The 15,469-nt window shown below is 37.6% G+C and overlaps 1 protein-coding gene across 1 annotated transcript in view; it reads right to left on the bottom strand.

Moving 5' to 3' along the window:
- Positions 1-15,452, bottom strand: part of PARG (poly(ADP-ribose) glycohydrolase) — a 60,058-nt gene extending 44,606 nt beyond the window's left edge. The window contains exons 1-7 of the mRNA XM_088526362.1: positions 15,347-15,452; positions 13,095-13,161; positions 10,596-11,594; positions 7,837-8,023; positions 6,434-6,556; positions 5,137-5,220; positions 3,734-3,808 (exon numbers count right to left, since the gene is read on the bottom strand). Of these exons, the coding sequence (XP_088382488.1) occupies positions 3,734-3,808; positions 5,137-5,220; positions 6,434-6,556; positions 7,837-8,023; positions 10,596-11,594; positions 13,095-13,161; positions 15,347-15,452 (1,641 nt within the window). The remainder of the gene's footprint in view (positions 1-3,733; positions 3,809-5,136; positions 5,221-6,433; positions 6,557-7,836; positions 8,024-10,595; positions 11,595-13,094; positions 13,162-15,346) is intronic.
- Positions 15,453-15,469: the final 17 nt, after the last annotated feature.

Below are 15,469 nucleotides of genomic sequence, written 5' to 3'. Positions count from 1 at the left end.
TCTCTGAAAGAGCAGAGCTGTAAGAAGAGTTCTTGAAACACTATCAGCAAGAGAGAATTACGCTTAAACTCCAGAGAGACTTAAAAATAACGCAAAGAAAACAAACTATGTCCAAAACTGTTAGTCCTAATTTAAGGCAGCTGACAGCATTAAATGATAAAAGTCATCTTCTTCCCTTTAAGTAAATTTGCTTTTGTTGGAGATTAGTTTAAGACATCAGTCTTGCACGATGCCATTGATGTACATCATTGATCTGTGCTATGAAATTTTCAAAATACAAAAGAATTAAAGCAAGTTCCCACATTTACTTTCCAGGACAAACAGGAATTTTACTTTCACGCATTAATTGGCAATCCAGAGAATTTTTTTTGTAAGTAGAGTGAGGGCTCCCTCTTGCGACAACACACACACACACACGAAAAAAAAAAAAAGGAAAAAAAAAAAAAGCACAAGCAGTAAGGATGCGTTTGTCGGGAAATCCTGTTTTGAAAAAGAAAAAACAAACACCCACACTCTTCATGAAAATAAGAGAAGTTTTTAGGACGTTATTTGCAAAAACAGATCCTTTTGCACAGCAGTCCATTAAAGAGAGATGTATAGCTGTTCTTTGACAAAACACTTCAGTAGAAGAGATTTGGATAGAACTTTCAAATTTTTATTCAGCATCCCACACTTGAGTACGGAATTTTCCCCCTTACCAAAAAGCACACCAAGAAAAACAATCTGAAATTCCAGCAGCTCCATTGTCAGGAAATTTCTATAACATGAAGGAATTTTTTTTTTAAAAGCTGTAACAGTGGCATCAGAAAAACATTTTCCCTATATGGGAAAGAAAGGACAAACTGCCCTCCTCTCCAAATAAAAGATGTGATTTTATGCAGTTATAACAATACAGTGAGTTGAGCAACATGAATCATTTACACTTTTAGTTATGCAAAGAAGATTGAAATGGCTTTTAAACTTAAACTATTCCAACTTCAGAGTTAATTTAGGTTAGTTTCCACCTAACATTTTACAGCTAGTCAGTAACTGCTACCCCGATTAGGTAGAGGGGATTCAGGGACCACAAACAGACAGCATTTTTGTCCGTAAGAATTTCAGTTCAGGCTAACTTGTTCCGTTCCCTAGGTACATGGTAGTACACTAATCTAGCAAGGGACAGTCTCTACCAAGAGAACAGCCCTGATGAACCAAAGTATTTCACTCCAGTTTATTGGTTCTAAAATTTTCACTCTAAAAAGAGTTCCAATCCCAGCATTTGCATTACAGAAAGTTGCACACAGATAATAATAATAAAAAAGTTAACCTCTCAATAAAGATAGGGAAGGATCTGAAACTTAATTTATGGATGGTTAAAGGCACCAGTCATCTATAATCTCCAGATTTTGGTTCAGGACCTTAATTGTAGTGTCTCACTGGGAAGACCATTGGGAAGGTAGCTACATGCTAGTTCAGCTTTTTGAGTATCTCTCTACTATACCTCAATATTGCCAAAAACAATCAAAAAAACAAAAATCTAAGACTTCTGAAGTGCCAGAGTGCAGCTCCTGTGACATACTGTTTCCCCAGAAGCCACCATGCGTTTTATTTACTAATATAAGAAACTGCAGTCTCAAAAACAAACAAACAAACAAAAAAAAACCAAAAACCCACCACCTGACTGATCCAGTTTAACCCACCTGACCATAAATTCTATGCTCTAGGTCACTTCTAGACCATACCTCCCACGGGCTCCCGTTAGCATTTGTTTCAAAACAGCTCTCTGCAGTTAAGAGTCAGCCACAACGTGGGGACAAGCTCTAGCAAATAATTCCCACCCCCATCACAGCACCAGGGCAAGCCAGGGTGGGAAATGGTGTATGCGCTGAGGATAACAGCTAGCAGGTGTTTAAATTCAAGTAAGTAGTATTGCTGCCAGATGTTAAACTTCAGCTTAGGTATTAACAGGTAAGCATTTTGGTGTAATTAATGGGGTGATTAAAGGCATAGAGTATGGTTGGTGTCCAGATGTGTTAGGCAAATGAATTGGAGCAGATTTACTAGTTCCTTTTTGTTTGTTTTTTTTTGGCTTTTTTTTTTTGGCTTTATTTAAACCCAGAGATCATTTTGTGGAGCAAGAGGCAGCAGTATAAGAGAGCACAGCTCAAAAAAAAAAAAAAAAAAAAAAAAAAAAAAAAAGGTGTTTTAATGAACTCCAAATTATAACCCCAGACACATTTCTTTTGATCCTCAGACCGAGCTCTCAAGGTTTTAAGCACTTCCAGCATGATGTAGCCTTGCTCTCCAACAAAAGACTGATACAGTAGTTCAGGTCTGGAAAGCACCTTCTTGTCAAGTCTTTGCATTACAAAAATGCAAATCATTTGCACGCTATCAGTCTTACATGAAGGTCTTTTTAGATCTTGCCCTCCTCATTCCACCCACTTGGTGGCATTGAACACATATGTGACAGTAGAAGACTTGTGAAAGAAGTGACCTATACAGCAGAAGTCCTGGGTCACATATTACATGACATTTGCTTTTTTTTTTTTAGTTAGGAAAATAAACTTAAAGAAAGTCTCAGAACTTGTAACTGCTGTTACTATAAGAAAATTTATTTGAAATTTAGAAGTAGGATTGTAAAGAACTGAAAGGGAACTACCTAAAATAGGAAACAATCCAAAAGAAACACATTGAAGTGAATGCACTTAACAGACGACATCAGTTGTGTCCAGAATCATAAAATACAGCACCAAATTATGCTTTATAATCTAATAAAATACAGAACCTATCAGAGTAACACCCAAATAAATATCCTCCAATCAATCATTAATACAGACACTATTAAATATGCACACTACCAAGTTCCTTTCCAAAACAGACCACAGAATTCTTGGTTAAGAGCATATAACAAGTCGATAGGATCCAAGAATAGGAAAGGAGATTTCATGCTCAGAATCCGTTTGTTAAAAGGAAATGCAAAAAAAAAAAAAAGTCACTGTTCACTCCCAAACCCAGTAACTTCAAAAGCCACACTCTGCTACAGTTAGTATATGTAGGTCATTTCCACAGAGAATCTGACCCTTCTGTTTAATACACGCTCGCTTAAGCAGAGCACAAATATATTGCGCAAAGTCTCTTCTGAAAGCAGATGCCTTGCTAATTTACAAAACAAAAAGTTCACACAATCCTTAATGATAGAATATGTATTTCTAAATATAGTTCTGCACGTTTCACCATAGTCTAAGAAAATATTTTGGCATGTCTTTTCTCCTTTCATCAGGCAATCTCACAAATCAGTCATCATTTCTAGATGTCTTTTGACCCTCACTGAAAGAGTTGTATCATCTTGGCATATAGCAAAATTTTACTGCTAGACCAGCAAAGTACAGTCTACATAAAAACCACTACAACGTAGCATTAAAGTTTTTGTTTGTTTGTTTAAGAGAAGAGCAACATTTTCCAGAAAAAGAACACTGGATGTGTACCTTAATGTCTTACCTTCAATAAGCTTAGCTGTTACGGAATCTCTCAGAGCACTTAGCTGCATAAGATTTAAAGTGAAACTAATTTTTAAAGTATAATAACCATTTCAGCTGAAGTTATCAGCCTAATAATTATTTATATAGATTTTTACTGGAAAAGGCAAAACTTCACCCCAAAAGAGGAAATGAAGCCAAAAGCAATTCAAGATATACAAAGAACAATTCTTTAGATTTTACCTATTTTCCTACTTCAAATCAACTTGGTCTACCTTATCACAGAAGTCAGTAAGAGCCGTGAAGTCCCACTTCTTAGCATAAGCAACGTTGTATCTCAGGATAGCCTCCTAAGGAAGGAACACAGCAAAATTAACGCTTTGAGACACAGAAGAAAATTATTTTATTTATGAAATTTCCTTTTTGAAAGAACAGTACCATCTAGTGGCTACAGCCTACCACAAAACCTACCAAAATACATGCAATTGTACTAACATGCCACAATCCCATGTTAATAAATCCTGTATTTTAAGCTCAATGGTGAAAGTTTTTCCCCTGGTCTACATTTTTTCCTCCTAGTATCCCTCTGCAATACGTCAAAGGTTTGATCAGTTTAAGAATCTAAAGAATTGGAACCACATGATTAACCTGGCCCTTCCACAACAAGGGCTAAAGAATTCCCTGCAATTCTTTTTACACAAAAAGATCCAGATGCTGTTCCTGCTGGACAAACAGTTTCGTACAGACTTATCAAGCCCGATTTATTTTAACAATAGCAAGGAAATTCAGTGGCAACACTTACGACAGTCTGAATTTCAGCTTTTTAACCTAGACATCACTGTGTGCAAACATTGTTTATACTGTGCTTCTAACTAGTATAAGCAGCCTGATAATGAGAAAATACATCAAAAGCAAGTCATGGAAACTAAAATACACATCTCAGGTAATACAGTAATACCAGTCTCTTTTCACTGAAAAATGTGACAATCTATCAAGAACAGTTCTGTTTTTGTGACCTTCTGGCAACTTACAAAAGACAGATAGTTGATGCAACCAACTCTACGCGACCGACTACTGAATGATTTCCGATCTGAATTATTTTTGACCGTGTTACTTATTTCACTGCTACTGTGTGGCACATAGAACTAGAAATTGGAGCAGTTAGTCCTCAAACATAACTGTCTGCCTATGAAGCTACTTCAATGGGACTAATTAGAAGATGGAGAAGGACAACAGATTAAAAAAAAAATCAATCCTTCTAATTCTTTTAATTAACTAAGTTAAAAAAAGAGATTCCATATTCAAGTTCCACAAAACAGTGACAGTAGTTCTTTTTAAATTTAGTTTTAAAAATATAGCTTAAAATATTAAGCACAAGACTCACTAATGCTGTTCAGCATCTGTTGTATTAACAGTAGCATTGTATCAGTTCTTCGCAAAGGCAAGCCCCTTTAATATCTTTCAGAGATACCACCATATCCAGAAGTGATTCCAGGGAGAAAAGTAGAAGCTCCCCATCTTCCTTGCCCAGTGAATTTGTAGAATTCATTACGAGACCTCCTGAATATGACAGACTTTAAATGATTAAACAAACTCACTGACATCACCACATGAAAAACCTGGTAGTAATTCTAATCTATATGTTTATACGCACTTGATTTCAGACTGATAAACTTACCTTCAAATCATGTGAGCAGGTAAATTTATTAAGTAAGGCAGTTTGAATTAGTTCCCATCGACTTCCAGCAGTTCTATCCCCATTCTTCAAAACAAAACCATCAAAATAGTCAGATGAAAGCATTCAAAAAAATGGAAAGACATTTAGTGCTCATTGCTTCCTTTCCACAAAACTTTAGAAGAGTCATTTTATTTGTGAGGTTATTTAAAAATAAATGATGTGATTTGAATAATTATAAAGCACTTGTTGCAACTTTTAAGCCACTGCATTTTACTATCTCAAAGTGTGCCTTTTTAATTGAAGTCTTCTTTTTCACATATGCAGCACTATTTCTCAGGCCAAATGAATAAAGTTAATTTTGCGCATAAAACATTATCACAGTTTATAAATGCTACAACTCAGAATATAAATTTAACTAACTTTATAAAAATGTAAAATTAGGAAAATTAAGGTCATATATTATAAAAACAGACTGGTATGGCTCACTTATCCACCAACCCAATTTACATATAACACCCTATAATATTCTTTCGGAACAGGAAGTTTTGGTGCCTGATATTTACACAATAGCTACAAGACTACTGCTGGCCAGGTACAACCCATCTTCCTCAACTGGCAACAAAGAAACATCAGTGAAAGATTAATTCAATTCATCTTATGCTGCATCTGTAAAGTCGATAAATGAAAAAGACAGAGGGTAATTTACCTAGAAGTCAAAAATCTCCATTCCCACTACCAACAGTACAGCTTTCACCACAGGGCACTTGCTCACTTTAACCAGCACCCTATGCTGTGTTTCATCAGGTGTTTAAATATATTGTGAGCAGAAACACCTGATCAAACCAAGCAAGGCCACCTCTTTAATCCTCCTGCCATCATTTTAGCCAAACAGCAAAGTCAGATTTATTTCAATCAGTGAGCAACCCCTGACAGAACATTAAATTCAGAATTTGGTTGTCATTTCACTCATATTTGTGGTTATCCTGAATTGCTTTACCAATAAAAGCCTCCCCCTGTCCTCTGTAATCAGAAAAAAAAATAGATAATAACTACTAGAAGGAAAAAACAACCCTCTATCTGCAGCATCATGCATGCCCCAGAATCCAGATTTTCAGGCCAAATACATCCATCTACCAGACTTTCCAGTGCCAAGCACATAGTTTGCCCACCGAGCATGAGTGAAAACTCAGATAGAGAAAAACAGAAAACTCATACATGACCTGTATATGTATATAAATATATATATGGAATAAAAAGTACATATTTTATTGCACAACTCTAAGCACCTTTATCTTACCTCATCCTCTACAGGGTAGAGATTTTGTTCGGAGCAGGGCATTTTGACATGTTTGTTGTCCCACAAGTCTTTGTAGTGAGTTGGAAAAGGTTTAGGTACCTCTCCTTCCCTCAAAAGGTCTACCTAAAACCCAGGGGGAGGGAGAAGAAAAAAAGCCTCAAGCTTCATTTTGAAAATTTTATATGGAGCAAAGAAAAAGCACAGGCATAATGAAATGAAAAGCTTTCATCTACAGTCACCTCTTTCAGAAAGAGGGAAAACGAGAACAACCAAAAACCTATATGATGGATTTTTCCATCTCTAAGTCCTAAATAGTATGTGTCGCAACTTAACAAAAATAAATAAATAAATAATGTTCACTGAGGTTACCAACAGGAATTCAGACAGGAGGTAAAGATCTACATAATTGTTAAGATCCCCTCAAGTGTTAAACTTGATAAAAAAGAACACCTTAACATTTGATCTCCTAATGTGCACCAAAATAAAAGCAATACATGCAGTTATCTTGATGTTCAATTTTCAGCTACAGATATCCTTACTTATAAGCTTAAGCAGTTACTTCATCCAAATACTTTCACCAAAGTAATCAAAATATTGTTGGAAGAGAAACCATAGCCAAGCACATAAATAACATCCTTTAAACTAATAATAAACAGGATAAGTCATTATAAGATACAGCAGTAGTTTAATCTTATGCCACAGAATATGAGGAAATATAAAATAAATAATGCAATATTCTTAAAGATCTAACCTGTTACGTGTCTTTCTGCAAGAATTAATTTCCTTAATACTGGCATTTGCTTGTTTGAACTTTTGTTTAAGCTTTTTCAAAACTTAATTTTTTTTAAATGTAATGCACCGTGCTTCTGTTTGGGATTTGTCAAGGACCCTGCAAGTTTTTGGTCACACACTTTCTCTCAGGAATATTCAACTACATATTACTCAAAAGGAGAAGATCTATATGTCAGATTTGACCTAAAATCCAGTGCAAAATTGCTCCCAACTCCACTCATAGTCTTTCTTATATCTTGAACCTATTTTCCATCTTAAATCCAAAAGAAATATGCAGACATATTTCAAAACCCACAGCTTACAAATCAGACCAAGAAACATGCATATACCTGTGCAAGGAAAAAAAAATAATCAAACAAGCCAGAGGCACTAAAAAATGTAACTACATTTTCTCTGGATCTTAACATCCTGATTCTCAGAATCAGGAGACAACTCAACTCTCAGGAAAGTCAGTTGTCCCAGGCTGATAGCAGGGAGCTGCAAGGAAAGATTTACATAACCTGCTAATGTAGTAAATCTAATGCACGGCAGAACTGCCTTAGTTTCTTATTACTGAATATCAACTCAGTAAGAAATTTTTGTTTTAAAGCAAATATGCTAACTGATCGTACTCTGATGGTTACTGTGTGATTAGCTGAGGGTCGCAGGTGAGGAAGACGGGCCGCACACAAAGGCATTCTTCTCATCTCCTCAATTGGTGTCCCAAACCACTTCTTATTAGCTGGAAGCGGAGGGGGCACATATTTAGGAATCTTCCTTCCTGGCCTCTGAGGTTTGAATTCACACTTTTCTTTCTTGCTGTTAAAATACAAATATAATTAAACATTTCATTTCCACTGAAAAACCTGGTGGCAAATGCACACAGTTTCTGCTTCGAGATTTAAGCGTATAAGTCTGCCAGTTTCCACACCAGCCTTGCTGCAGCCCCAGACCAAAGCTTATTTAGGGGAAAACACTCAACCACTAACATCAGCCCTCCCCATCTACCCCCTCCCTCTCAAATACTTTTACTTAAATTTCTTCTTCTACATGCTCACAAACACCTTGGCAGAGCTGCAACAGGTTAGTGAGGCAGGAGCCTTCTCTGAGGAGCAAGGCTGACTGATAAATAGTCCGATAAATTCCAGACTGTTTTTCCATGATCCCACTCCTTATTAGAGATCTTACCAAGGACAGAAGTGTTACTCAGTGGTTTGCAATTGTCAGGACCCTCTCTAGAGCCCTCTCTTAATGTAGTCAAAAAACGAACACACACACACAGGCAAGCATACACACATTCCTTTAACTACAAACTAAAATTCTTGATCACCTTTTCTCAGTTATTTTTTTCACGTCAGACCAAATGGTTACAAAAAAAGTAAAAATGACAATTCAAAAAACACCTGCAAGTTTTAAATATGTGGAAGAGCAGATCAATCTACCTGCTTCAAAACAAGTTATGTTTGAAATTTTATCATCTGTTTCAAACAGTATGAAACACTCGCAATGGATGCAACAATTTTTCTCCTTTAAAGCTTCAAACATGGCAGGTGAGGGGGTGGGAGAGCTAAGTGTATAACCCATATGGAACTTATTTATTTTGTTCTTCACGGTTTGCTTTGATATCAGAGCATAAAATACCAGGAAGGCTTCTTAAGCTTCGCTACGTTTCTAAAACCGCTTTTATGTTACATTACCATGTTAGGATGCAACTTTTACAAATATGTGCTAATCTCGGCATACTCATAAGCTGACACTGGAGACAGAAGTGCTACTTAGAAGTTTACGGACTTGACAGAAAGGACATGACAGTCTATTTCAAACTTCACTCCTCTCTCCTCTATCCAAAATAGGCCCATGTTTCGAAAAAGCACACGCGTGCTGATTCAGCATGTCACACGACACAATCTGCATGGCCATCCATTCTTAGCATTTCATGTAGCATCACCTCGATTCCCTTATTCCTTTTTGAGAAGTTAAAACTCTTTCTGTAACAAGACAATTTAACTGGACCAGCTAAGAGCCCCTAAATAGCATTTGTGACTGTTTCTACAAATTTGACTGGGGCTTAGCTATGTGCTTGATGCAACATTCCGAATGTTTCTCATTCAAGAAAGAAAAGTTCTCAGAGGAAAATGCAAAACAAGATAAAAGCCTACACTTCCAGGTATGGCTTAGATCTCTTGGCTCCCCTTAGCGAAGTTACTCCACTCTGAATAAAGATGTTGTTGAACCTGTTTGCTACATCTGTGCATACGCCAATATTTTCAGGTGCAAATAATGAAAAAAGGAAGGGTAATAACATGCAAACTATGCAGTTGCATTAGCATGACACTTTACCAAGACCAGCTTAATGAAACACTGATTTTTTTTTCTCCCCAAATTGAGAACTCGGCCGCTCTTACCTACTGCAGACCTCGCCTAACTAAAACTCAGAAAATTAAGTTTTATTCTAATTGTTTTCTTAAGCACTATAGACAATTCCACTGTTTAGCCTGGTATTGAAGCTTAAAACCTTCACATCATCTTGGTTAAAGTCAGAACAACCTCACAGTTTATCTTACTAGCTATTCTGCAAAGCACCCCTAATACTCCCAAGTCCATTCCCAGCCTACCGATCTCAAGATTTTTCAAATTCAAGCTTTTCACCCTCTGTTACCCTCTGTATTTCCTTCACTAGTATGGTTTGTGCTGTTCCTTGTCCCAGTAAATGTATAAAAAACTCCTTTCTTGTCCCACTTTTAAGACTTGAAAGGAAACATTAGTGTGAGATGATTGCATATTACAACAGCTAACACAGCTCTCTCCCTGCTCTGCTCTCTGAAATCCAAGCTCTTCAGGGCAGAAATTATCCGTGTGTCCTTATATAACATATGGACTAATCTAACATATGGACTTCTGGGTCCTGCTTAGGCCTTTTGTTTCTATGATGTGTCTCATCTCTATTCCTCCTTTCTCACAAGTTATGAATAAAGACTCCCCAAAAGAAAGCCTCACATCTCTACTTCTTTTGAAAGACAAAATTTTTGCACTGACCTCAAAGCTTCTACACTGTGCAAAGTACTCCTGTATCACCATTTGTTTTCAAGCATTAAAAATCCAATGGCCCTAAATCACTTCCTTCATAAACTAAACCAGCTTTCTACAGTGAACACAGCTCCCAATGTTAGCTAAGTCTCCAGTGAATTAAAAATGGCACTAGAAAAACATATCCTTTAAAAATGCAGTCCTATTAAAAAATAGGGGTTATTTAAAGCTTACATTGAAGTTGTTTTCATTTCTTAGCACATATTTTGCAACATTCCTTGTACAATCCAGCATTCAAAATGCTATCATTAAGTAGTAAAATACTCAGGTGAGAAAACACAGACGGAGAGACAAGCAGACAAACCTTTTCTCTTCAATTTTAGGTACCCTCATGAAATGAGAGGTGATTTTGGAGTCTTTCTTCCCACCCTGTTTTGCACCTTTGCATTCTGACAGTGGAGCAGGACAGATACCAAGTGACTTCATATGCAGCTCATCCTCTTTGGCAGAGTTATCTGTCCCCTCAAAGCCTTCACAACCCTTGGTAGAGAACTGTGACTTCCTTGCCTCCAGTTCAGTATCCCCACACTGAATTCTGGGAGACTGGTTTATGGATTTTGACATATTTATCTGCTCTCTCTCATCAAAAAAAGGACTTGTTTCTTCATCAGCCTCTGATCCATGACAGCTATTTTTAGAATTATCTACATCCATTGGTGACTCTGGTTCACTTTCTTTCTCAAAAGCAGGAGAATCTCCTGAACTACTCTGACATTTGCTCAGCTTCCCAGGACCTCCAAGATCAGATACACAAGCATCACAACCCGCATCTGAAAGGGGGCTTTCTGGAACTACATCCCCTTCCTCTTGTTCACTCACTGAGCAGGCTACATCATCAGAATTGCAACTCTTCAGCTTCTGTGAACTGCAGGAAACAACTTGTGCATCCGTCTCAGTGACTTTTGAAGAAAGTTTTGTATTTCCCGTTTTCAAAGACCGTCCTGAAGATAATTTCCTTTGAGTCCAAATGTCACTGTTTTCTTCGGAGCCTCTTTGGGCCTGTTTGCCAGTTTTATGCAGCTGATCAATGTTGGCATTTCTAAACAGCTCTCCAGATTGTGTCCCCTTCACAGGCTCCGAGTCCAAGATTGGGTCTTTACACACACCTTCAGCCTCCCAGTTATACATGCTGCCTGTCTGAGGCACATCTGGGTGCTTTGCACCAACTTCCACAGATATATTTGGAAAATTTTGCTGACAAATATTCTCTAGCTTTTTCACATCATGTTCACAGAAGTTGTCTTTTTTAATGGAAGTCATCTTGGGATTTACTTCAGTATTATTATTAATTTTCCTTTCCAAGCTGTGGGATAGAATTAAGAGAAATTAATGCCTTATCTCCAAACGAAATCTCTACGTATTTTTAAAGCAGAGAATGACTGTAAGCATAAAACAGAAACCCCATTATATCTGTTAAGTGAGCACTATCAGGACCAACAAGTTTTACTGAAGTGGGAAATATCTTTTAGTAATAACTGCCATTTAAAGCCTTCAAAGGATGATGAATCAGTTGCTTACCCTAGTAAATCTAGTCCAATGACTCATTAACCCTATGTCCAAACCTAAAATCTTTTTGTTTAAATTTTCCAAAAACTGTATTATACTGTGCCTCAGGTCACTTGAAACTCATTATTTAGGTATTTTCTCCAAATGAGGGGGGAAAAAAAAAGTTATGAAAAGTCCTCCTTAACTTTCTTTTTAAACAGTTAAAGACAGCAAGACTAAGGAATTCTATTGCTTTGTAACTATTCTCTCCCATTTACTGTATAAAAGAGCAAGATGCAAAATAATGTAACAGTCTCAAAAATGTCAAGCTATTTCCTTACTCTTGTAAGCAGAATATGGCTCTTTATACCTAGAAGAATCACCATGCATAGGTATAACATTAGAGTATGTTTAGAACTGATTACAAAATTACAATTATTAAATTTTAATTATTAAATCATTATTAAATGAACATTATTAATAAACTAATTTTTGTACTAATCTAGTAGAACTATACTATTAACTTTCATAAGTTCACCTGTCTTTTGCTAATCATTTCAGCACTGCCATAGATTATACTATCTAATTATTAACAAATATTAATGAAAAATAAAACACCATTTTTACAACTGGAATTATAGAGATTTACCACTTGATATTCCTCTGAAGTACATATCATTAAAATGAAACCCATGAGAATATAGTTGTCTTGCCAACACTGCTCCTGACACACTACATAAGTACCATAAAAATTTAGTACCATAAAAATTTACATGGTGCTCTTCAGTAGCAAAACTTCCATGACACCTTTGACAAAATAGCTCAAATTAACAGTTGAGGGTCTTGTTAATTTTAGCCCAAATTAATTAGGGTTGCATGAACTTATACTATTATAGCCTATCGGGATGAAGCAAAACTGAATTTTGTCTTTAAATTAACAATAAATCTGTGAGTACAAGACCATCAGTCAAAATCTGAAAATTATTATTCTCTGTGTTAAGACAAAATAAAGGCAGGATTCTTAACTAAGGACATGACCACCGATCTCATCTAACAGTTGTCTACTCCTGAGACCAGCAGGGGTAAGTGTCATGCTGATCCAATGAGCTAAGTCAGCATTTTTTATTTATTTTTTTTAAATTTGGCTAGCTAGCTTTCAGTAGTGAGACTCTGTCAACTAATTCTCCATAGGAGACATGCCTAGGCAAAGAAAGCAACAGAACCAGAGCTGCTTTTTTTCAGTGGCTAGTCGTGCTTGCCAAAGGCATCTCAAAGAACACAGCTTTTAGATAGGTATATGTACATTTGCACATTTTACCTTTCGGACTCCTTTCTCTGGGGTCCTTTGTTCTCCAACCAAGAGGTAATTGTCCGTTGTTTACAAACTGCAAAAATACAATTTGCTACATTATTACATGAAACATGACGAGACTGCAACATGATTGCCTATGAGTAAAATAGCTTGCGTGGAATGCAAGTGAGAGTACCTTCTTTATCATCACCTCTGCTACAGGAAGCATCCAGATTAACATTATTAACATTACATGTGGTGCAATGTTTAGTTTTAATATAGTCAGCCTTTATTACCTTTTATTCTCACCAACACAGAGAGTCTGAAAGATTTGTGCTGAACTTTGGAATAACGAGGAGATGCAACATAATCAAATTAAAACCAACCCAAAGCCTCCTGTTTGCAATTGAGTTTTAGAAGACCCATAAGACAATCTTACTTGCACGTAGTATACCGTGAGCATGAATTTTAATATAAAGACTGAGTGTTAAGAGTGACCAACACTGAAAAAAAGACTCTCTCCCCCGCCAAAAACAAATTTGTAAAGGCTATCAATGCTGACTCCCCTAAACAGCAAGAAAATGTGTTGCATCTTTTTCAAATTCACTATCAACCATAAAGGCCCAGTGAATGTATCAGTCTTTTTTATCTCTGCCACGTTGCTGCAGTTCAGAAAAGCTTTGATTAGAACAGCACCCCAGGAACTAATTATCTAGAGACTCGGGAAACAAAGAGTTGAGGCAGTCACTTCACATCTGGAAAGTCTATAGTAGAGTGGCATTAGTGCAAGAAGACTTTCAGTTTTTTTTACTCTTGTTTTTAAACTTAATGCTAAAAAAAAATGACGGCCAGCTTCAGTTCCCTTTCTTTCCATTTGCCAAGAGATTTTCTCTACCTGCCCCTGCTGACTGTACAAGGTGTCTACTCACTGCTGTCAACTGGGTAATTAAAATATACAATTTTCCCATTGCAACAGCAGTTTTGCACAACATGTAGATCAGAACAACAGATCTAGCTACTCTGATTTACAGTCACTACTGACTTAGCATTTTATTGCAAAAGGGGTTCTCTAACTTTTTTGTGCCATAGGTAACCTAGAAGGTATCACAGTAAAGTTCAAGGCCATGAATGCCACTTTCTCCACAGCTGGTTATGAATATCCTTTCCAGAAGTACAGAATTTTTTGCACGTAAAGGTAATGTCTAGAAAATATTTAAAGCATCTCACGCTTTTCTAAAACCTAGCACAAAAGTAAAGGGGCAAAGTTGCTACCATTTGACTAGGTCATGGGGTCAAGCCACATACACACGAGGCACAGGCAGAGCCATGCCACACTTTCAAAAATAACTGCCACCCCACCCCCACAAAAACAAGAGCTTTTGGCAGAGTTATGAATTGAAAAATAAAAAAATATATATTTCTAATGATCCATTATAACTTAAAAATATTATCCCTGCTTATCAAATTTTCATCATCCTGTATTTCATGTCTCAAGATCACCAACAGGAAAGGGGTGCAAAGCAGCCAGACATTCTGAAATGTAGGGCAAATAAATCTCTATCAAGCCAAATGACTACTGTTTGAGGAACAAACTAGACAAAAAAGGAGAAATTGTGGCAGCAGCAGCTTCAGAACAGAACAAAATCACTTTGGTTTGGAAACTTTGCATGTGACTTGCCCTTTAAGCCTGAAAATGAATATAACACATAGTACTTGTCTTTAATGAGACTAGCACCTGTTTTTACTGCTCATAAGGTGGTAAAAGCATAAAAGTTAAGAACAAGCCAACATACATTTGCAATCAGTGTAAACAATAAGGTTAACTTTTGTTATTTTTAAAGGATAACTAAGTTTCTCATCAACATTTCCAACTTAAAAAAAGAAACAAAAAAACATACCATTCCTCAGATTCTATCAGAGAAAAGCAACTGTATTTTCAGTTTTTATCACTTTGCAAACAACAACATCAGCGTGCGTACAACACCACACTACTACCTGCTCCAAGTAGCCTCTTAGTTACTTGCTCCCGTTGCTACCGATGTCCCAGGCACCCACTCGGGCACGCGGCAAACGCGAGGGACGGCTCTCCCTTCCCTTCCCTTCCCTTCCCTTCCTCCCTGCTGTCCCGAAGGGCGCACTTCGCCGCGCACTAAGGCCTGGGCACCCCATGCCCGCCGGCCCCCAGGAACGCGCCCCCGCCCCGCTCCGCGGGTTGCGCGCTTACTGCAGGCCCCCAAAGAGCAGGATCAACAACGGCCGCCGCCGGCGCCGGCACCGACCTTTGTTCCCCACGGCGGGGCTGGCGGGCGGCGGCGGCCGGGGGCCGGGCCCGGGGTCGGGCCGCGCTCGCTTTCGGGGGGGGTCGGGCCCGCAGGCCGCGCTCATCCTCGGCGGGCGCGGAC

This window comes from Tinamus guttatus, unplaced genomic scaffold, assembly GCF_059628265.1.
Source record: "Tinamus guttatus ecotype Peru unplaced genomic scaffold, ASM5962826v1 Tinamus_guttatus_pri_ptg000246l, whole genome shotgun sequence".
Taxonomy (NCBI): Eukaryota; Metazoa; Chordata; class Aves; order Tinamiformes; family Tinamidae; genus Tinamus; species Tinamus guttatus.
The sequence above is the reverse complement of the archived record's forward strand: the minus strand, read 5'-3'. Positions and strand labels throughout refer to the sequence as shown.